The following is a 24,184-nucleotide window of genomic DNA, read 5'->3' as shown; positions in this document are numbered from 1 at the left end:
AAAAAAAACTGATATACCAATTTTTTTTGTTCATTTTTTATTAAAAAATGAAAAAATCATCAGATTTTTTAATAAAAATCATTAAAAAAACTGAAATACCAATTTTTTTTAATAATATCAGTTCATTTTTTATTAAAAAATGGATCATTAGATTTTTTAATAAAAAATTGGTTCATTTTTATTAAAAAAAAAACTAAGACCGATTTTTTTAAAATCAGTTCATTTTTTATTAAAAAAAATTGGTCTATTTTTCATTAAAAAAACTGATATACCGATTTTTTTCAATAAAAATTGGTTCATTTTTATGTATTAAAAAAAATCGGTCTATTTTTTCATAAAAAAAACTGATATACCAATTTTTTTTAATAAAATTGGTTCATTAACACAGATAATCATTCGCATATTTTCTGCAAAAAATGGATATTCCAATTTTTTTTAATAAAATCAGTTTTACTTTCATTAAAAAAAAATTGGTAGTCCAATTTTTTAATAGTTTTTTTATTAATAAAAACTGATATACTGATTTTTCTTAATAAAATCAGTATTATTTTCATTAAAAAAATCGGTAGTCCGATTTTTTAATAGAATCAGTTTTTTTACTAAAAAAAAAACTTATATACCGATTTTTTAATAAAATCGGTTTTACTTTCATTAAAAAAAAATCAGTAGTCCGATTTTTTAATAAAATCAGTTTTTTTATTAAAAAAAACTATATACTGATTTTTATTAAAAACCATGATAGAACGATTTTTTTATTTTTTTATTAATATAATCTGATTCGGACCTATCAGATCGGACACCAGTTCGAATCAGAACAAATCTTAATCCAATCCGATCTATGCGGAATCTTAGCTGTAATGCTGGAAAAATTTAGATCAGATAATCAGATCAGATAATTGTTTTTTACTTTGATGAAGTAAAATGGTGAGTCTCGTAATATTTTATTATGAAACTCTAATTTTTTTTCTAAAAAAATTTGAAACTTTTATTTTAAAAAACATTTTTACCATCTTATATAATATATTATAAGTATTTCAACTTGTAAAGTTACAGGTATTTTGTACAGTTAATAGTACACAAGTTTTTAAATTTTTTTTACTTTCACATATTGATTTTTTAACTTCAGGTTATAATTTCATCATTTTAGCCAAATAAAATCAACTTTCTGCAGGATTGAAACTACTTGAATATTAACTATCATGTATATAGGTGTAATACTTGAGAAAAAGTTGCATTTTTCTTGATGATATTAACTCTCTTTTCTGTTTTTTAATTTAGAGCGTATTATTTCCATTTTGGACAAATGAAATCGACTTTATTTATTAATTGAAAGTTGTTCAGGCGGGTTGAAACTACTTGAATATTAATTTTCATAAATGTAGGTATAGTACTTGATGAAATTGCATTTTTCTTGATGATATTAACTCTCTTCTCTGTTTTCTAATTTAGAGCGTATTATCACCACTTTAGTCAATGAAATCAACTTTCTTTATTAATTGAAAGTTGTTCAGGCAGGTTGAAACCACTTGAATATTAATTTTCATGAATGTAGGTGTAGTGTTTAAAGAAAATTGCATTTTTCTTGATGATATTAACTCTCTTTTCTGTTTTTTAATTTAGAACGTAATATCTCCACTTTAGTCAAATGAAATCAACTTTCTTTATTAATTGAAAGTTGTTCAGGCAGGTTGAAACCACTTGAATATTAATTTTCATGAATGTAGGTGTAGTGTTTAAAGAAAATTGCATTTTTCTTGATGATATTAACTCTCTTTTCTGTTTTTTTAATTTAGAACGTAATATCTCCACTTTAGTCAAATGAAATCAACTTCCTTTATTAATTGAAAGTTGTTCAGGCGGGTTGAAACTACTTGAATATTAATTTTCATAAATGTAGGTATAGTACTTGATGAAATTGCATTTTTCTTGATGATATTAACTCTCTTCTCTGTTTTCTAATTTAGAGCGTAATATCACCACTTTAGTCAAATGAAATCAACTTTCTTTATTAATTGAAAGTTGTTCAGGCAGGTTGAAACCACTTGAATATTAATTTTCATGAATGTAGGTGTAGTGTTTAAAGAAAATTGCATTTTTCTTGATGATATTAACTCTCTTTTCTGTTTTTTAATTTAGAACGTAATATCTCCACTTTAGTCAAATGAAATCAACTTTCTTTATTAATTGAATGTTGTTCAGGCGGGTTGAAACTACTTGAATATTAATTTTCATAAATGTAGGTTTAGTACTTGATGAAATTGCATTTTTCTTGATGATATTAACTCTCTTCTCTGTTTTCTAATTTAGAGCGTATTATCACCACTTTAGTCAATGAAATCAACTTTCTTTATTAATTGAAAGTTGTTCAGGCAGGTTGAAACCACTTGAATATTAATTTTCATGAATGTAGGTGTAGTGTTTAAAGAAAATTGCATTTTTCTTGATGATATTAACTCTCTTTTTCTGTTTTTTAATTTAGAACGTAATATCTCCACTTTAGTCAAATGAAATCAACTTTCTTTATTAATTGAAAGTTGTTCAGGCAGGTTGAAACCACTTGAATATTAATTTTCATGAATGTAGGTGTAGTGTTTAAAGAAAATTGCATTTTTCTTGATGATATTAACTCTCTTTTCTGTTTTTTAATTTAGAACGTAATATCTCCACTTTAGTCAAATGAAATCAACTTCCTTTATTAATTGAAAGTTGTTCAGGCGGGTTGAAACTACTTTCTTGATGATATTAACTCTCTTCTCTGTTTTCTAATTTAGAGCGTAATATCACCACTTTAGTCAATGAAATCAACTTTCTTTATTAATTGAAAGTTGTTCAGGCAGGTTGAAACCACTTGAATATTAATTTTCATGAATGTAGGTATAGTGTTTAAAGAAAATTGCATTTTTCTTGATGATATTAACTCTCTTTTCTGTTTTTTAATTTAGAACGTAATATCTCCACTTTAGTCAAATGAAATCAACTTCCTTTATTAATTGAAAGTTGTTCAGGCGGGTTGAAACTACTTGAATATTAATTTTCATAAATGTAGGTATAGTACTTGATGAAATTGCATTTTTCTTGATGATATTAACTCTCTTCTCTGTTTTCTAATTTAGAGCGTAATATCACCACTTTAGTCAAATGAAATCAACTTTCTTTATTAATTGAAAGTTGTTCAGGCAGGTTGAAACCACTTGAATATTAATTTTCATGAATGTAGGTGTAGTGTTTAAAGAAAATTGCATTTTTCTTGATGATATTAACTCTCTTTTCTGTTTTTTAATTTAGAACGTAATATCTCCACTTTAGTCAAATGAAATCAACTTTCTTTATTAATTGAAAGTTGTTCAGGCGGGTTGAAACTACTTGAATATTAATTTTCATAAATGTAGGTATAGTACTTGATGAAATTGCATTTTTCTTGATGATATTAACTCTCTTCTCTGTTTTCTAATTTAGAGTGTATTATCACCACTTTAGTCAAATGAAATCAACTTTCTTTATTAATTGAAAGTTGTTCAGGCATGTTGAAACTACTTGAATATTAATTATCATGAATATAGGTGTAATACTTGAGAAAAAGTTGCATTTTTCTTAACGATATTAACCCTTTTCTTTATTTTTTAATTTAGAGCGTAATATCTCCACTTTAGTCAAATGAAATCAACTTCCTTTATTAATTGAAAGTTGTTCAGGCGGGTTGAAACTACTTGAATATTAATTTTCATAAATGTAGGTATAGTACTTGGAGAAAATTGCATTTTTCTTGATGATATTAACTCTCTTCTCTGTTTTCTAATTTAGAATATAATATCTCCATTTTGACCAAATGAAATCCTTCCTTTTATTAATTGAAAGTTGTGCAGGCGGGTTGAAACTACTTGAATATTAATTTTCATGAATGTAGGTGAGTACTCGGCAATTTTCATGAATTTTCTTTTTATTTTTACTTAAGTAAAGTGTTTACTAATATTTGGTCCTCTTTTTTGTAAGTCCAGTGGTCTATTGGACTCCATTTGTAAAGTATAACCATTGAAAACAAAATTTTTTTATTTTTATTTGATAAACATTAAAGCTTATTTTACATATATCATTTTTAACATTTTTTTATATTATAATAAATGAATAAATGGAAATTATAAATATTACCCAATTAATAATTAATTTCATTATATTAAACAATATGGACAATTGGACATGATATAAATAAATTTGTGTTAGATTTGTATTAAATTTCATTACATATGAATATAATTAAATTTATGATGTACGTGCATGCATGATTCTTAAAATTTACTTTTAATTTAATATACAATTTTTTATAAATAATTTTGATTTTTTTTTGATTTTAAATGTAATATCTATATTTAAAACAATTAAACCATATGCATGAGACTTTTAACAATTTAAATCATGTATTATCAATTTTATTTATAAATTGATATTTTACAAAAAATAATAATAATTAATCCTTTTAATATTCTAATCATACCCATACATATATGTATATTTATTTATATATTAAAAACTCACTGTACCTAAAGTACACTAGTTTATTAGTCAGGAAATTATATTGAAAAAATTAATCTCAATAAACAAAAAAAAGTTCTCACTACATCGAAAAAAAACAATCTCTATAAACAAAAAAAGTTTTCATTACAAAAAACAAACTAACTAAAAAAAAATTTGTTGATACTAAAAAAAAAAATTTTTTACACGAATTTATTAGTCAGAAACAATATCATTGACTAAAAAAATCTCATCATCAAACATCAAAAAATTTGTAGGACATAGTTCTAATTTGATTATAGTTTTGATCCGATTTAAACTAAAAAAGAATAATAATATTCTTTTGGGTTAACCAAAAACTTTGATAAATTCCGATCCAATAAAAATATAATAAAAAAAGAATAAGAAAAAATTTTGGTTAAAGGGATAAAAAAAATTAATAAAAAAGATTAAAAAAGGTAGTTTCAGTTTTTACGGTAAAATCTGAAAATAAAAAAAAATTATTATTGTCTATCTAATAGAAATGATTAGTTGTGGTAACTAAGAGAGTGGTAATAACCGCTATTAATATACTTTTTTTTGTTAGTATTAATTTATTAGAAATCTACTCTCAAATCTTAAAGCAAGTAGTTAGAGTTCGAGTAAAAAAAAATCCAGTTAAAATTTTAATTAACCGGAAATGTATCAGTTTAAAGATTTTCTTAATTATAAATACGAAATAGATCGGACGCAAGAATATCACACTTTTCAATGTTACACAATTCAAATTATTTATATGGGTAATCTAAATATGACAATTTTTTTTTTAATTAGATAGATTTTCTTACATAAACATTCGAAATTAAATTTTAATTGGATACCTTTTTAAGAGTTTTGCTAACTTGCCCTGGTTAAATAACCAACCCCATAGAAGTAATTTTAAAATTTTCAAATCACATTTATCCTCCCACATCAAAAAGCTCGGGCATATGATTTTGCTAAACTATCCGTAACTTTGGAATCTATCTAGACGAAACTTATCCTCGGCTGGTATGAGTTTTTTAACCCTTTCTAACGTTTGAACGAAATTCTGAACTTCTTTATTATAATCACCAGTATTTGAAAATAAGGGCATGTGGAATGCCGAATGTGCATTGAAAATCTCGACATTTAGAAATGCGTAGGGACAATATTTGCCATTATAACTCTGTTTGTGTCCAAACGAAAGATTCTTGTGCAAATTTCCAAGAGAAACATGATCAAATAACCCGGGTTACCTTACCAGTTTGGAGCACTATTATTCCCCTCGGGATTAGAGGTTGGAACCGACCAAAAAAACCTTAACCGATTAATAATCGATTAATATTAGAAATATTAAAAAATTTTTTTTTGAACGCAGATTGCACCAAATTGTTTTTGATCATACATTTAGTTATAGGAAAGTCTTATTTATTATCATTATCATTAAAAATTAATACAATTTCGTCCAAGTACGTGACCAAAAATTCACAGCTCTGGGCCGCATTAGATAATTTGACCAGAATTATAGTTTGATAATTTTAATCGATTAACTGATTTTTTAGAAATTAACCGCCTTAATCGATTTATTTTCTAAACTCTACTCGGGATCATATGGTGATGCTCTTGTATGAAATAGTTTATGAACTGAATGACATAATTTCATTTTAAAATTATGGCATTATTATCCCCTGTTATACTCTTCATCATATATATGCAACCCGAAAATGCCACATATATTATATTATTTTTGACTGATCCATTGCAATATATATATGTTTTTTTACATTTTCTTAATTTTTCATTGATTTCTTGTAATCTTAATATAACTCTATTGTTAAAAAAATTATTTTCTTTTTTAATAAAATTATAATAAAACTTAAGATTTATCTCTTCCAATTCATATTTTCTAGCAATTTCATAAATTGAGTTGTTGGGTTAATTCTAATATCCATATCTTTTTCTAAAGCCATTTAAAATTATTTCTACTAGTTATATCTGGGATAATCATTGAATTACTTCTACCTTTACTTATTAAATCCAGACTAAACTGTTTATTTGTTATATCAATAAAATAAGTACTAAGTAGTTTCAGACCTGTAATAAAACTATGCAACGATTTTTTATAAAATATTTTGTAAAAAAAATATTTCGTAATTCCGAATTCCTATGACATCCATCACATTTTTTTTGTGATTATATTGCGTCTTTATTATTTACAACCTCAAAATGTTCGATAAATACAAATCCATTTTGTATTACTTGTAAAGATTACAAAACGATTTCCTGACATCCATTTTCCTGACGTAACCTTTTCCCTACATGACATTATCCTGACGACAAATGTCCCGAAAGACAAAATCCAGAAATCAAATTACGAAAAATGACTCACAAAAATACTGCATAAAAAAAAAAACTATTAATGAATCATCAACTAGTATTATTACGCAATCAAAGCCACTCATTATTAATCCTGCACGTTAATGTAATCATCATTATATTTAATTTGAATTTTTTACATTTTGCATTTTGAAGTTCTTATTGAAAATAAATTGAAAAATCGTTAAAGTTCTTTTGATTACTTAATTATATTGTCACATGATTAGTACCCAATGTACCTCTTTTTATAGTACCCCTCCTCTTATAGTACCCCAAGTACTATTCAATCTAAGTGGACTTTCTTGAATAGTACCGGGATGCTATATGTAGCGCTATACGGTAACTAGGGAAGAGTAGTCATTATGAAATCTGGAGCTGTTGAAAATGATACAATAATGTGAAAGGACAAACAGAGAAAAAAAAGCAAGCCATATTTAATACTTAATTTTGGTCACATCAAAAATTTTAAGAATAAAAATAAAAAATACTTATTGATGGTTGAAACTAAAAATATAATACATAAGAGATAGACCAACACAGATCAAAACCAATTATATATTGACTCAAATGACAAAATGGGATAATGGACATTTTGTATCACCTCATCTAAAACATAGCCTTTCACTACGCTCTGGACTATTAACTTAATAATTTTTTTTTTATCTAGATTTAATTTTTGGCATCTACAGTGGTGACTCGCTTTTATTGATGACTACAGTAGTAAGAATTTATAGTAATTTTCACATAATTTTAATCATAAGTTACAAAAGTAAATTTTTATTCGAAAAATAAATCATATATATAAAAATAAGCAATTTTGATAATATTAAATGTAAAAATACTATCATTATATTCTATTCATATAAGGTTTTTAGTTTTAGTTATATAGGATGTTAAAAATACATAAAGCCACATATCCATATATAATAGAAAGGAAGTACTGTTAACGATTACTTCCAAATTTTAAATTAACACTATACATTCTTATCAGCCCCCAAGTCTTGCATACAAATCAAAAAGTAGAACGAAAGAAAAAGAATAAATTAAGAACATATTCATCCAATAAGAGAGACAACATCCTCCTTCTTTATCATTTGAAATATTTCATAATCTTCTATTGTAAATATTCCTTCTTCATCTCTTATATTTTTTTCATAACTTCGTTGTTTACAACCAAAAACATTATATTCTTTTAAACCATCTTTTTCTCCCACACATAACAGAAGATCACTATCAAATGTGGGACCAAATCTTTTGTGATAATATAACGCACGATTAGTATCTTTTATATAACTTAAAATTGGATCTTTGAAATTATCCTTATTTTTAAAAGAAAATATAAAACTATCTTTGGTTTTACCATATTCATCAGATGATTTCCATATTGATGGATTATATCCTCCAATAATTTCTTCTGTTCCTTTTATTTTAATGAATGTCACAGTACAAAGTTTGTCATCACACAATTCATGAAACTTTTTAGGAGTAAATCCATCTTGGCTTCCTCTTAATAATAATTTAAATATGTAAGGTAAATATAATTCTCTTGCATAAGCATATTTGCTTTCAGTATCCTTTTTATCAATCCATCTTGAAATTAGAGAAACAATATTTAAATTAACAATCCTTGAATCAATGATTACATCAATATTTCTATATCTAGGAAGTAAAATATTATCATTTGGTTCACTACTAGAATTTAAGTATGAATTCAACAATTCTTCATATAGTTGATGGTTTAAAAGTTTCTTATATGGGTGAACTTTTTGTATAAATTCGTCAGAAGATAAACTGAAGAACCTAATTAAAGGTAAATAATGTTGCAAAGTATTTTCCATTATTTCGAAATCATTATCTGACCAAGTTGTAGGATCCGGAAAAAGTGTAGGATTTTTTTCAAGACCCCATTTTAATACATGTTCCCAAATTTCAATTTCTTTCATTTGTAAATCATCTCTTTTAATAAGTGAAAGCAATGATTTCTCAGAAAGTGAAGTAAAATCAAGTGATTTAAATATTTTTTCAGGAAATTTAGCCATAAAATTTGTACAATATTGTTGAAGTGCTAATAAAGAATTAGATTGAAAACCTGTTTGATAAATTAATTCAAAATATTGTTCCATCCACCCAGATTTTTTTTTAATTAAATATCCTTGTAAATAATCAACTAGTTCTTGAAGAAGAAGTTCATCAGCAGCAATCAAAACTTTTAAAATTTCAGAAGGTTCTTGTTCATTTAATAAAATGGTACCTCTATAAATATATCTGTATTTATATAAAAAATTATACGATAAATATAAAATATTAATATACTGACAAGGTTTACGATATAACTTACTTTAAAATAATCTGAAAAATTTCTGGAGAGACATTTGGCAGCTTAATGTGAGCTATGATATCATTATTATTATTTCTACTTGAAATCGTTCGTCGTAAAAATGGAGAACGGTAACACAGGATGATCATGTGTGCACGGAATATTTTTACATTTGGGTCTTCACCAACTTCAATTGTAATATCATAATATTCATCATCATCCAAAATTTCAATATAATTTTGACTTAATCTAGAAAAAAATTGGTTTGACATTTTTGTATTGTATTCAAAAAGAGAAAGAGGAATAAAATAATATTTATTGGATGTAAGTTGCAAATCCTATTTAAATAAAAATCAAAAGTTAGTATCACTGTATCACAAATATGGATAAATTAAGTATATGTAATACTAGTTTCGCTTAAAAAATCAAATAAACGGAATAATTAAATTTATTTCAAGATTTTGTTTCATATAAATTATTTTTTAATTATATTTTGAATTCTTTCAAATTATATTAAGTATTTGTTTTTTATAATGAAACAGTTTGAATAATAATATTATATTAACCGGAATCTAAATACAGCTTTCTTTTATGATTTTTTAGAAGAAAATAATGTAACTAAGAGATATAAATATTTTATCGTCATCGTCATTTGTAAAATTCCTTTTTATTATAAATAAATGTTAAAAGAGGAGTATGTATAAACTTAAACAATTTTAATGTTCAGTTATAATTAATAAATATCATTATTGAATTTTATTATCAAAATTTGAGATGAAAAAGACTGAGTAACGTAAGGAATTTCTCGATATCCGGCGTTAATGGAAGGATAATAATCTGGTAAAACCGGTTCAATTTCCTAAAATATATATATACAAAGCACACAAAATTTTTTGAGGATATGAGAATAAGAGCTGAGTCTCGACTAATGTAAAAATTACCTGACATATCGGAGGCATTGTGATATTCTAATTTTATTTTAATATCATTAGCTTTTTTTAGTATAATTTTTACCCGATTTTAATAATAATTTACAAATACATTTTATAAAAATGTGTCTATATAACTTAATGATATTTAGATTCTAGATTACCTCATATAAATAATTGCCTGCACCCAATTATTGAACGGTAGTTGTTATGAAATCTGGAATTTGTCACGTGGAAATGATACAATAACGTGAAAGGGCAAAGAAAAAAAAAGCAAGCCATATATCTAATTACTTTATTTTGATCCACTAATTTATTTCGGCATAACCTCAATGAATATGGACCCACATTTGATTATTGAAATTGGTCTACCTATAGTAAGATTTTTCAGTCTTTCATCTGAAGATTGTTTCAAAAAGTTCGACCTTATCAACATTCTGAGGAATTATTAAAGTTTTATATTATGGTAGTAAGTAAATGTTTCTCTTACTTTTCCTTCAAGTTATATGTGAATAGTAAACCAAACATTAATATTTTACTTCTTAGATATGGAGTTTCAAGATGGATTAATTTGCCTCTAACACCCAAATGTTTACGTAAAACAAAAAAATGTATTACCCTCTGATAATTACAGTATTAGGGCTTATAAAGTTTACATAAAATCATTATCAAACTCGTTATTCTTATTATACCGAATTTGAAAGCACAAATAATATTAATAATATTACAATATTCTATTTTAATCTGTAATTTTTATTTATGAAAACTTACCTTCTGTATCTCTACTTCCTCTCAGGACGATGTGATCGGCCCCAAAGCTATGTTCTTATAGGCTGAAATTTATTCCGGAATTTTTTTATTTCTCTTGGAATTTTTTAATTAATTTTTGCTATTTTCAACTTTTTTTTCAAACTAAAAAACTTTTTTTAATTAGTTTTTTATGTACTATGCTAAAAATTTAGTTCAAACATTAATTAAATTATTTTTATCGTTCTTTTTATATTTAAGCAATTACTTGAGAATTTTTTAATTCGCTCAAAATCTTTCTACATATATTTGATCATTTGACCAAAATTTTTTTGAAAAAATACAATTAAAAAAAGAAATAGTTAACGAAAAATATGATACACAGTTTTCTATCACGAACATCTTTTTATTAAAAAAATATCTTATAAGAATAGATTGAAAATAACATTCTTAAGGGAAATTGGAAATATAGAAAAAGTTAAAAAAGATATAACAAAAAAATAATTAGAAGAATCAAAATTTCGAAATCACTAAATGGCGAAAACTGGAATAATAAAATTAAATAATAATAGCGAATGATATTCGAAATGTTAAAATAAAATGGTTCACAAAAAAGAGAAATGAAAATTTTTATTTTATTTAATAATTAGGGAATTGCTAAACATTTCCTGGTTTCAGTATAGGTTCGTTACTCATCAAAATCAAGGCTCATTCCAACAACCAGTTCAACGACCTCGCTGATGATTTAACTAATCAGGCGCGTTCATTACCAGTACCGATCAAAATTAATCACAAAAATTAGAAAATTTTCCCAAATAATAACAGAAAACCTCACTTTAGATAGTTTTCTTGATAATAAATCTTTACAAATACTGTTACCTGTCATCTATTCACTGGCCACTCACTAAAGACTAACAACACAGACGAAATCTGCAGTGCTCACAAGTCGGCTTATGACTCGCTTAAGATCAAAAGCCTCAATCACATATTGCCGTGTGGTCAAACATTACCCACAACTGTATCTTTCTACCAGCATACCTTGCCCCATACGCTGCAAAGATCATCCTGATACCAATGAACATTTGGGTTTTTGTCTTAATCTCAGACCCTTTATTAATTTAACACTTCAACAACACAAAACTATATTAATCAACCTGTTAATCAGATTCATTTTGACCAGTGTCAATAACTTTGGTCTATTTACTCCAGTAGACAACAATACACATGTCATTTATTTGATTCTTCGCCAATTGGTACTTCAACACCTTACAAAACTGACTCACTCTTATATAAATAAACATTTGTTCATGCGTTAAGTTATTTTTGAATTCTTTATCTCTATTTAGCAGATGCTTTACCAACACATATTGCCCAAACACAACGATACTCTATAAACTTGGAAAAAATCTCACAATATCACCAAACAGAAAAAATGTCAATACAAACATAGAAAACACTCTAAACACAATGACACGACTCAACTCTTCTCTAATATTAGACCCAACAACATTAACACAACCCATTATGCCCCAGCCAGTATTTTCATCCCCGATCATGCCTGTGACTTATTACTCGCATGCTTGCGTGCAGCGTGCCTATACCATTGTGGATGGTTCTCATCACGTCGAATTATCTTCACTAAGGCAGATAGATCTCGTTTCTTTATAATAACTTATATATAGATTTATAGATGAAAACAATTTGTTTTTTGTTTTTTTACTTTTCATTCTTCTTTTTTTAGTTAGTTCCTCTTTCTTTTTCTTTTTCACAATGCAGGTAATGCCTAGTATTATTTTATAAATAATAGGCGGTACGGTCCTCACAAGAGTTGGGTTGTAGTTGCTTCTTTTGTAAGAGCGCAGCTCTCATATTTGTATAACTCCCGTCATTGTAAAAATTTTTAAAACAAAATAAAATAAAATATTTTTTCAGAAGGTATACAGATCAATATTTTCAATCTCTTGGAACACTAATTTCAATTAAACATTTATTACCATTTATTACAATTCATAAAATTTTAAAAAAAATTCAAATAAATCAACTTTATAGCAACTAATTAGAACATCATTAATATTTATATTGTTAAATGGGTTAAGTGGTCAGCAATCTCAACTGATTTTTAAACTTGTACTCTCAATGTTGCAATTAATTGAAGATTTAAGTTCATATTGTAACATAAATGATCATTGATAAAAAATGGGAAACTCCATTAACTCCAGGGAAGGGTGGTATGGGTTGCCAGCCAAATCCGCCACTGAAAATCCATTGGGGTTTACTCTAGTACTGGTTGCGTGTGGTAACTGATCAATAAAAATTATTTTACAACAATTAGTTGTCATGTATATATTTAGCAGCTACAGTATTTAAGTAAATAAGCACTTACACTGCCATTTGTAAAGTATATGGTATATGACAGTGATTTCAGGAGACACGTTCAATCCTAATATCCAATGTTGCATTAATACTGATACAATATATAGTAGTGTTTATATAGGAAAATGATCCTGCTAATCTCATTTGAAATAAAAATTTATTTAGAAGAAATAAAAGTTTAAGAAATAAAGTATAAAAAATTGTGTTCTATGAATTGATCTTGCTTTGTCTTTAATATAAATAAACCATTCATATTTACATAATATCCAATCATTCATATGAATGAAAATAATGTGTGGTGGAATAATTTGAATGGAGGTAGTTGATATTTAATAATCATTGATAAAATAAATGTAAATTATTTATAAAATTTATTGTGAAAGATTAGGATTTATATAGGACCCAGAAATATATATATAAGGGTCAGGTTTGAGTTTGCGTATTTTGAACTAAAAAGATCATGAAAATCTTTCCTTTTTTAAATAATTTTAGATAATGCCAGTCAGAATTTTATTTCCTATTATAGTAACCGACTGGCATTATCATAATTCCGGCCCTGAAAAAATGCGTACAGCTCCTAGTAAAAAATTTTTTTCATCACCTGACCCCTATATTTATATTTCTGGGACCTATTTATTATTACGAAATAAAATCAATTAGGTAATTGCTGAAATCAAAAAGTGAAGAAAAAAAAATAACATGTTTGCTTATTAACGCTTATATAATTTAATAGAATATCATGTGATTAATCATAATCCTTTTCATCTTGAAAAAAAAAAATGAATTTTAGTTAACTTGATTTAACTACCTTAAGTTCCTAAATAATAGGCTATGTTTTAAAATAGTTTTTGATTATTATTCCTTAGAAAATGTACTACGGTTACTTGATTAAAATATTTGACTTAATAGTTGTGTATATCTAATAATTAATTACGAAATTATTTGAATATTTGAATCAATTAAACTATAATGTGTGTAATATGCATCAAAATTTCCAGTTGTCAGAGAATCACCGATTTCAGTTCCCCCTTTTTTTAATTTTCATTTTTTTTTTCTTGTACCGATCTTTTACAAATGGTTCTTTCTTTTCAAACTTTCTCTTTTCTCTTTCGAATCATCTTTTTCCTTTCCTTTTTTTAAAAATTTTTCGTTTTTTTCTTCTTTCTTTTCTTTTTTGTTTTTTCATTCTTTTTCTGTTTAGATTTGGTTTTTTTTCAAAAACCGAAAAATTATTATTATTTTTTTTTATTAAATAATCTATTAAGACTTAAATTATTTTATTTCGGTCTTTTTTTTTAGACCATGTTATTAATTTTTTTTTGAATTTTTTTTTCGGTCTTTTTCCTTTTTTTTCAGAATTTTTTTCGGTACTTATTTTTTTTTTAAAAAAACCGATTTCTTTCTTTATCCTTTTTTTTTCCCAAATTTTTTTTTCTTTTTCTTTCAATTTTTTTTTTATTTTTTCTTCCTTTTCCTTTTCGGTTTCTTTTTTAACCCGATTTTTCTCTTTGTTCCTCCCCACAAATTCTATTTTTCGTTTTTATTTTTTCGATTTTTTTTTATTTTTTTTTCTGGTTGGCTTTTTTTCCAATCCGAAAATTTTTTTCCCCTTTTCCTTTTTCGGTTTGGTTTTTTTTCTTTCAAACCGAATTTTTTTCTCCGAATACATTCTTTTACCATTTAGGTTTGGATCAGTGATCAAATCAATGTTGCAATTGCCTTTTTTCCCGATTCTTAATAATAATAATAATAATATTTTTTTTGTATCAAGCTTAATAATAGACTAACATAATTACTTATTTATTTATTTTTTGCAACAATAGATCGTTATAATTAATTTTTCTGGGGAATTTTTCATATTAATTAGTGAGATATTTTTTTTTTTCTAGAGGATGTAATTTTTTTAACACTACAATTGAATTTTTTAAGATAAAATGATTTTTTTTGTAACAATGCACAGTACTGCAAAATTGTTTTGTGTGTTAAATTAAATTTGCATTTAATAATAATATTTCATATACTGTATAACACTTGCACACAATTCATTATTATTTGTATAATCATATAAACTGTAATTTATTACATTTATTTCCTACTAATGCCATCATAATAATAGTAAAAACTAGAACTATTCACACTGCATGGCAAATAAAATATAAGTGTGTTATTATTATTCTCTTACTTGATGGGCAAGTATCATTCATCCACGGCGCAACGCGACGGATTAACTAGTAATAAATATTATTATAAAAAGTCTTAAAAAAGAAAGAAAAACAGGGATTTTCAAATCCGAAGGTTTCATTTATCATAAAGTAAGAATTGGTAAAATTTAATTAATTTAATAATTCTGCATAATACATTTACTTTTGTCAAATTTTATTTTTGGAAAATTAATTTAAAAATTAAACGCTTTTGTAACTTGTTTTCGGAATTGTTCCCAAAGAAAAATTAAAAATGACCCGGCAGGGGGGAACTCTCCTCTGTCGATCCCTCGACAAAATTTTTACGAGGAGAAAAAATGGCTTAGGGAGTTCGGTGGTTATGAAAAGTTTCTTTTGGCACCAGACAAACACAACCAACTGTTTATTCTTTCTTTTGGGTACATTTTGATACCAGTTTCGTGAAAAGTTGATAAACAAAACGTTTAGTTACATTAAATTTTTCGGTTTTCGACTTGGTTTCTAGATAAAACACCCAGCAAAGCCAAAATGGTTTTCCTTTATCACAAACATAACCTCGACGATGACGATACGAACGAGTAACAAACAAAATACTTAGTATTATTATCTCTTTTCATGGTGGACTTTCGCAAACTGAGTTTGCGTAGAATAGGAGAAAATTATCATGTGCCTTTTATGGATAATGCCGGTTAAAATTTCATTACCCTTTTAAATCTTAATGAGGTATCATAAAAGTTTTACTGCTCGTATATATATTAATATTCTTCAATATAATCTCTTTAATTTATTAATTTATATATCATAATATATAATAAATTTTTACATGGCTACTCGAAATCAAGCTCGAGGCAGAGGTAGAGGCCAAAGTCGAAATAAAAATTCCAGTAAAGTTCAGTGTAAAGGTCGTAGTCAAAGTAAAAATCCTGATTAATAGAGGTAGTGGATAAAACAATAAATGAGTAATAATATTTTTTAATATACAAATACAAGACCCTCATTAATAGTATATTACACGAGATATACAAAAGCACTACTAAATTCGTCCCTATCTAAAGGTGGATTAAGATACATTTAAATTATTAAAGTAAAAGAAGAAAATCTTTTATTAATCCTAAAACACATTGGATGTTATTTATTCATCTTATAAAATGGTCAATTTCATATTTCTTTTTTGATGATTATAAATAAAACTTTATTTACTTTATTTACAAGGAAATGTTATAAGTTAGATTGAAATAAACTCTATAATCTACTGTGATATATTATCATATTGTTTGCTATATGACATAATAATATTTAACTTTTTTTTAACTTTTTTTTTTTACGCAAATACTATTGTTTACCATTTATGGTATTAATCTTTTTTTTGATTTTTTTTTTAACATCAGTACTGAAGATGCTAATAGTATCATTTTGTCATATATTGACTACTTGAGTGATTTATTCTCTTTTTCTATTTCTATAGTCTATACGCAAATTCAACACCTTATATTAAATAGTTAGAAAAACTAGTACCCTGACTTCTTTTTCATTGGTTATGATATTTAATATTGTAAATATACAATATTTATATTATACCAGATAGTCAGATACGAATTTACTATTATTTAAAATGCATCGTAATAAAAGAATATTACTATCGTACTGTATCCTTTCGATTATTCCTTTTCAGCGCTCAATAAAATCATTTTAAGTTAATTTATATTAAAAATGCGCAAGTTAACCATTATGAAAAAACATGTTAAAATATGTAGATTATTAATTACCTAACCGTGACTAAAAAAATTCTCAAGTTGTATGCAAATCAAAACATTTCGTGTAATATTTTTCTATGATGGCAATGCAATAGCGCACTTAACCTTCTTAACTCCAAATTACTATACCGCACTGCATCCTTTGTCAATACCCCATGTAAAGTATTGTAAAGTATCCACCATAAATATGTCAAATATATAATATTTTGAAAATTTTAAAAATCTGCATATTTCAATAGTTATTATAAATCAAAAGAAAAAAATATAATAAATCCTTCTGGTATTATTGTATCAGTTATACCCGGGGTATCTTGTGTAGTGCGGTATGATAATACTAATTTTATTTTTAATGCCTTGGTTTAAAGTTTTTATTAATATAATTTTCCATAATTTTAATTATAATAAGTTACAAAATATATTTTTATTGGAAAATTAAATAACATGTTACAAAAATAAGTAATTTTGAACTCATGTGTAAAAATACTCTCATATATTCTATTCAGATAAGACTTTTAGTTATTTAAGATGTTAAAATACATAAAGCTTTTAAAATTTCGCATATTAATATATCATGATAGGTAATACTGTCCACACGGTCACTTGCTAACATTATCTGCAGTTCTGCGCATTCTCATAAGCCTCAAAATATTATATACAAACAAGTAATTTAAATAAGTAAAAATGAAAGAAAAGAATAAATCAAGAATTCAAGAATATTGTATATTCAAACCATAAACAATACTAATCCTTCTTCATTATTTGAAATACTTCATATTCTTCTATTAGGAAGTTTCCTTCTGTATCTCTTATCTTTTTTTCATAAATATTTTGTGTACATTCACAATTATCATATTCTTTTGAATCATCATAATCATCATCCTCATTTACGTGCATATTAATATCAATATTACCAAATGTAGGTCCAAAATCATCACAATAAAACAATGCATGATCCATATTTTTTACATGACTTAAAATTGAATCTTTGACATTATTTTTACTTTTAAAAGAAAAAATAAAACTATCCTTTGTTTTGCCCCATTTACCATCATTATGCGATTCCCATATCAAAGGATTATATCCTCCAATAATTTCTTCTGTTCCTTTTATTTTAATGAATGTAACAGTATGAGGTTTATTATTACATAATTTATGGAATTTTTTAGGAGTAAATCCATCTCTAGTTCCTCTTAATAATAATTGAAATTCATATGGTAAATGTAAATCTCTTGTATAAGAAAATTTACTTTTAACATCTATTTTATCAATCCATCTTGAAATTAAAGAAACAATATTCAAATTAATAATTCTTGAATCAATAATTCCATCAATAATTCTATATCTAGGAAGTAATATATCATCATTTGGCTCATTATTAGGATCTAAATAAGAGTTCAACAACTCTTCATAAAGTTGAGGTTTTAAGAGTTTTTTGTATGGATGAACTTTTCGAAAGAAATCTTCAGATGAAAGACTAAAAAATCTGATTAAAGGTAAACAATGTTGCAAAGTATTTTCCATATTTTTGAAATCATCATCTAACCAAGTCATAGGGTCTGAAAGAAGTGTAGAATTTTTCTCAAGTCCCCATTTTAATACACGTTCCCAAAGTTCAACCTCTTTCATTTGCAAATCATCTCTTTTAATGAGTGAAACTAAAGACTTTTCATGTAGTGAATTAAAATCAAATGAATTAAATACTTTTTCTGGAGATTTAGCCATGATACTTGTACAAAATTGTTGAAGTTCTAATAAAGAATTCGATTGAAAACTTTTTTGGTAAGTAAGTTCAAATTGTTGTTCAATCCATTCATATTTATTTTTAATTAAATAACATATGTGCCGATTTTTGGAATTAGTCTAAATTAAGATTTTTATAAAAATTTAATATTTTAGTAAGATTAACATTACACAAATCAAAATTAAATATGTGTTACATATTTACGTAACTCAGATTTAATAAAAAATAAAAAAAATTTTTTTAATCAATATTCAAAAATAACGGTAATAACCACTTCTTTTTCCCCATCACTGCCCATCACTTTTCCATCATTTTTCTATTCACTTTTATTAAATATGACAAAAAAGTTTATAAGCAAATATAGCAGTTATTTTTAAGTGGTAAGTAAAAGAAAAAACTTAATATTTTATATACATAGATAAGACATATTTTTTCATAATTTTTAGCTTTAATTTATTGTTTTTTCTTTGTATAAAATACATGCAAATAAAAAATAATTATGATGTAAAATAGTTGTAAAATGAATAATAAGATATTCTTTTTTTTCAAAATAACTAATTATATATTTGTTTTTTATCTTTTAAAATTATTTTATTAGATTTATTCTACTAAAATCCTTAAATGGCAAATAAAATCTTTTAAATAAAGTAAAAGAATTTGGGATTCTCTTATGAAAGCATTTTTTGGTAAGAAATAAAATTTTCAGATCGGACTTTATGCAGGTGACAAAATCGTGCATTATTATTCCTGGAGATATGCTAACGTCATCATTTTACATTCATTTGAAAGCTGAGAATTTGCTCTATCGTAAGAATCAAAGATCAGGAAAATTGGATCACTGGATGAGGCGTAATTAACGATCAAAGTCAAATCAAATTTAAAAATTAAAAATAAATATATTAGACGTAATTATTCACAATCCAGTGATTCAATTCATTCGATTTTAGGCTTATTAGATAGACCTCAATTTTCTCTTTCAAATGAATATAATTTCATTCGTGTAGCTTGCATCTACAGGTATTTAATAAATTTTTTTATATCAGATTTTATCAAACTTATAAAATTTTATATTAATAATATAATTGATGATTCCTAAACATCTACATATATTAAACGAATTATTTTAAATTTATTTTAAAGATAAAAGTTGGCATCACCTTAGGGAGCAAAGATCATTCAAATTGAATCACTACATGTGAAGTAATTAATGATCAAATTTAGATAAAATTCAATAAATATACTGAACGTGATTACTGAACAACTAGTGATTCAATTCACTTGATTTTAGATTCATTAGATAGATCTCGATTTTCTCTTTCAAATGAATGTAAATTTATTTGTATAGCTTATTTCTACGAGGAATTATCAATGATTTTGTCATGAGAGTTATATTTGATCTTTTAAATTTTAATGATATCTTATATTAAAAAAAAATTAAAAATTATATAATTAATTAGTTTTTTTTGCATTATCTAGTATAAATTTATTATTCTTATATAAATGATAATTTATATTTGCTTTAATAAAATTATTTTTGTGTAAAAAAATTAGATTCCAAGGATCGGCCCATATGATCTTGTAAATAATCGACCAATTCTTGAAGAAGAAGCTCATCAGCAGCGAGCAGAATTTTTAAAATTTCTGAAGGTTCTTGTTCATTTAATAAGATTATTCCACCATAAATATAGCTACATTACAAAAAATTTATGATGAATATAAAATATAAAGATACTGGTAAAGTTGTGACATAACTTACTTTAAAATTATCTGAAAGATTTCTGGTGTGATATTTGGAAATTTAATGTGAGCTACGATTTCATTATTATTATTTCTACTTGAAGTCAAAGTTCGTCGTAAAAACGGAGACCTGTAACACAGGATAATCATGTGAGCACGGAATATTTTTACATGTGGATCTCTACCAACTTCGATTGTAGCATCATAATATTCATCATCAGCCAAAATTTCGATATAATTTTGACTTAATTTTGAAAAAAATTGTTTTGACATTTTTTGTAAGTTTGAGGAAAATGTAAGTACTTTGTTTCAGAAGCAAGTTGCAAATCTATTTATATGTTGATCAACAACTGTTATCCAAATATGGATAGGTGGGAACACGTGTAGAACTTTACTCGTATTACAGGTTTATACCACGTGTTGACATGTCGTCCTGATATCTTTTGCACCTTAATTGAATATGATATAATGACATACAAATATAAAAAAGCAATAAAGTAAATGAAATTAAAGAAAACTTGGCAACATTAACAAAATTATTATGCTTCATTATTTTCTCAATGATTTACCTTTAATATTAAGAATCTATGTATACCTTCTAGACGGTCCGACCTTGCTGCAAATAAATTATTTAGTACCTGGAACAAATTTTTTTGATTAATTCATTAATTTATCAGCATTTAATCATATATTATTGAATTCACTAATACATAGTATAATGATGGTCGTAAAAATTAGTAAATAAAAAATATGAATTCCAATTAATTTTGTGAATACATGGAATTAATTGAGTAAAATACACTTTTATTTATTTTAAATATTGGGTAATACATTTCATTATAACTACGATATCATTAGTTTTTTTATACAACTTATATCGTTTACTGTATCTAGTAAAAAATTGGATCTATATCAATCCTGATTTAATGTTTTATTTAATTGCCATTCTGGCTAAAATTGGCACATCTTTTAGATTACTTATTTTATTGAATATATGGTATAATTTTCAAAATATATTAACAAATTTCATGGTTTTAGAAATCGTGTACACCAACATGCAAAAGCATTTTGATGACAAAAACGTTAAATCGCATTTTCTCGCCATCCAGCGATATAAAAAGACAATGAAGTACTATTGGATTCAATGCATCTAATGGTGGTATTTTCGTATTTTCGTGATATCTGTTAATTGTAGAATGATGAAAGAGCTCATTAGATTCATCACAATAAGACCGCATTGAATGGTGATATTTTCATATCTCTAGCTTCAATAGATGAAAAGATATCAGCATTTTAATTTAGAGACTTTTGATGATAACTCGATCACAGAAATATAAAAATATACCATTCGATGCGATGAATCTAATAAACAACTAATCGTCATTCTATGATCGCTGGATGGCGAGAAAATGCTGTTTAATAGTTTTCAAAAGTGCCTTCCAATCTTTATTGGCAATTACATGCAAAAGTTAAATTATCCACAATTTTTATGCCGTTCATGGACGGATTGGCATTTGGCAATTAAACATTTCTAAAAACACATAAATATTATTTTTAAAATTTAAATATAAAATTATTGAAAATTACGTATATGTAAGCTTATAGAAACGCACTGTACGACTCACTGTATAGAATACAATACAAGTACATATTTACATTATATAACGTTCTTTCATTCAATAACTTTTACAAAACTCTATCCAATTATTTAAATATTGTAGATAATTAAAATGTATGCATGGATTTCCCTATGTATTACCATAGTAAAACAAATAAAACCATATGATAAGTTATCATTCAATCAATTGCTATGAGAAATCATAATATTAATCTTCCTTATTTACAATTTGAAACACTTCATAATCGTCTATTGAAAACTTTTCTGTAGTTCTTATCTTTTTTTCATAAGAATCTAGTTTACAAGAATGACCATCATAATCTTTCAAACCAATTTTCTCTTTCTCATATAACAGAAGATCATTATCAAATGTGGGACCATATCCACTATGATAATATAACGCATTATTAACAACTTTTACATGACTTAAAATTGGATCTTTAAATTCATTCTTGCTTTTAAAAGAATATATGAAACTATCCTTTGTTTTACCCCATTGACCAGAACTATGTGACTTCCAAATCAAAGGATTATATCCCCCAATAATTTCTCCCGTCTCTTTTATTTTAATGAATGTAACGGTATGAGGTATGTCATCACATAATTCATGAAATTTTTTAGGAGTAAATCCATTTCTAGTTCCTCTTAATAATAATTTAAATTCATATGGTAAATATAATTCTCTAGTATAAGCAAATTTATTTTTAATATCAATTTTATCAATCCATCTTGAAACCAAAGAAACGATATTTAAACTAACAATGTTTGAATCAATGATTCCATCGATATTTCTGTATCTAGGAAGCAAAATATTATTACTTGGTTCAATATCGGAAACCAGATAAGATCCCAATAATTCTTCATATAGTCGTTGTTTCAAAAGCTTTTTATATGGATGAACTTTTCGAGAGAAATCTATGGATGAAAGAATAAAAAATCTAATTAATGATAAACAATACTGCAAAGTATTTTCCATTATTTTGAAATCATCATCTGACCAAGTTGTAGGATCTGGAAGAAGTGTAGGATTTTTTTCAAGTCCCCATTTTAATACATGCTCCCAAATTTCAGCTTCTTTCATTTGTAAATCATCTTTTTTAATAAGTGAAATTAGAGAAGTTTCAGAAAGTGAAGTAAAATCTAGCGATTTAAATACTTTTTCCGGAGATTTATCCATGAAATCTGTACAAAATTTTTGAAGTCCTAAGAGAGAATTGGATTGAAAACTAGTTCGATGAGTAAATGCAAAATGTTGTTCGATCCATTCAGCTTTATTTACAATTAAATATTCTTGTAAATAATCAACTAGTTCTTGAAGAAGAAGTTCATTAGCAGCAATTAAAACTTCTAAAATTTCTGAAGTTTCGTTCTCATCTAATGAAATGATACCACCATAAATATATCTACATTAAAAAAAATTAATGATAAATGCAAATATTTCTAATATAAATAATATGAACAAGAATATATCTTACGTTAAAATAATCTGAAAGATTTCTGGTGAGATATTTGGTAACTTAATGTGAACTAATTTATCATTATTATTCCCTTTACTCCAAGCTATAGTTTTTCGTAAAAATGGAGAACGGTAACACAGGATAATCATGTGCGCACGAAATATTCTTACGTTTGGATCTTTACCAACTTCAATTGTAATATCATAATATTCATCATCGTCTAAAATTTTAATATAATTTTTACTTAAACTAGAAAAAAATTGTTTTACCATTTTTTTTATTATATTTTTAAAAATGGGAGAAGGCGGGGAAATGAATTGTTACAGAAAGCAAGTTGCAAATCTTTTTTTAAATGCTGATCAAAATTATATTACCAAATATAGATAAATTAAATATATATAGGGATTAGTATCTGCTTAATACATTACGGCATTACGCCAACACTATTT

At 25.6% G+C, this 24,184-nt stretch overlaps 5 protein-coding genes across 5 annotated transcripts; 1 reads left to right on the top strand and 4 right to left on the bottom strand.

Moving 5' to 3' along the window:
- Positions 1 to 7,937: 7,937 nt before the first annotated feature.
- OCT59_029125 (uncharacterized protein) lies at positions 7,938 to 9,471 on the bottom strand (the record flags this gene model as incomplete). Its single annotated transcript, XM_066141668.1, has 2 exons — positions 7,938 to 8,838; positions 9,221 to 9,471. 2 exons carry the CDS (start codon positions 9,469 to 9,471, stop codon positions 7,938 to 7,940), a joined length of 1,152 nt encoding a protein of 383 aa, XP_065994497.1.
- Positions 9,472 to 12,342: 2,871 nt separating this feature from the next.
- On the top strand, positions 12,343 to 12,543 carry OCT59_029124 (uncharacterized protein; the record flags this gene model as incomplete). The annotated part of the gene is made up of 1 exon (XM_066141662.1): positions 12,343 to 12,543. The coding sequence occupies one exon, from the start codon at positions 12,343 to 12,345 to the stop codon at positions 12,541 to 12,543; it is 201 nt and encodes a 66-aa protein (XP_065994496.1).
- A 5,380-nt stretch (positions 12,544 to 17,923) lies between these two features.
- On the bottom strand, positions 17,924 to 18,904 carry OCT59_029123 (uncharacterized protein; the record flags this gene model as incomplete). Its single annotated transcript, XM_066141658.1, has 1 exon — positions 17,924 to 18,904. The coding sequence occupies one exon, from the start codon at positions 18,902 to 18,904 to the stop codon at positions 17,924 to 17,926; it is 981 nt and encodes a 326-aa protein (XP_065994495.1).
- A 1,462-nt stretch (positions 18,905 to 20,366) lies between these two features.
- OCT59_029122 (uncharacterized protein) lies at positions 20,367 to 20,963 on the bottom strand. The gene is made up of 2 exons (XM_066141653.1): positions 20,680 to 20,963; positions 20,367 to 20,611 (listed from the first exon to the last, which is right to left on the bottom strand). The coding sequence occupies exons 1-2, from the start codon at positions 20,931 to 20,933 to the stop codon at positions 20,452 to 20,454; spliced, it is 414 nt and encodes a 137-aa protein (XP_065994494.1). The 5' UTR covers positions 20,934 to 20,963; the 3' UTR covers positions 20,367 to 20,451.
- Positions 20,964 to 22,247: 1,284 nt separating this feature from the next.
- OCT59_029121 (uncharacterized protein) lies at positions 22,248 to 24,007 on the bottom strand (the record flags this gene model as incomplete). The annotated part of the gene is made up of 2 exons (XM_066141650.1): positions 22,248 to 23,681; positions 23,754 to 24,007. The coding sequence occupies 2 exons, from the start codon at positions 24,005 to 24,007 to the stop codon at positions 22,487 to 22,489; spliced, it is 1,449 nt and encodes a 482-aa protein (XP_065994493.1). The 3' UTR covers positions 22,248 to 22,486.
- Positions 24,008 to 24,184: the final 177 nt, after the last annotated feature.

This window comes from Rhizophagus irregularis, chromosome 9, assembly GCF_026210795.1.
Source record: "Rhizophagus irregularis chromosome 9, complete sequence".
Taxonomy (NCBI): Eukaryota; Fungi; Glomeromycota; class Glomeromycetes; order Glomerales; family Glomeraceae; genus Rhizophagus; species Rhizophagus irregularis.
The sequence above is the reverse complement of the archived record's forward strand: the minus strand, read 5'-3'. Positions and strand labels throughout refer to the sequence as shown.

What these genes read in the sequence shown, in the direction of transcription:
- OCT59_029122 (XM_066141653.1), bottom strand. Translation starts at nt 20,933, where the DNA reads ATGTCAAAACAATTTTTTTCAAAATTAAGTCAAAATTATATCGAAATT. An exon ending in ATCTTTCAGATAATTTTAAA is followed by an intron (nt 20,612 to 20,679) that starts GTAAGTTATGTC and finishes TTTGTAATGTAG; the next exon opens with CTATATTTATGGTGGAATAA.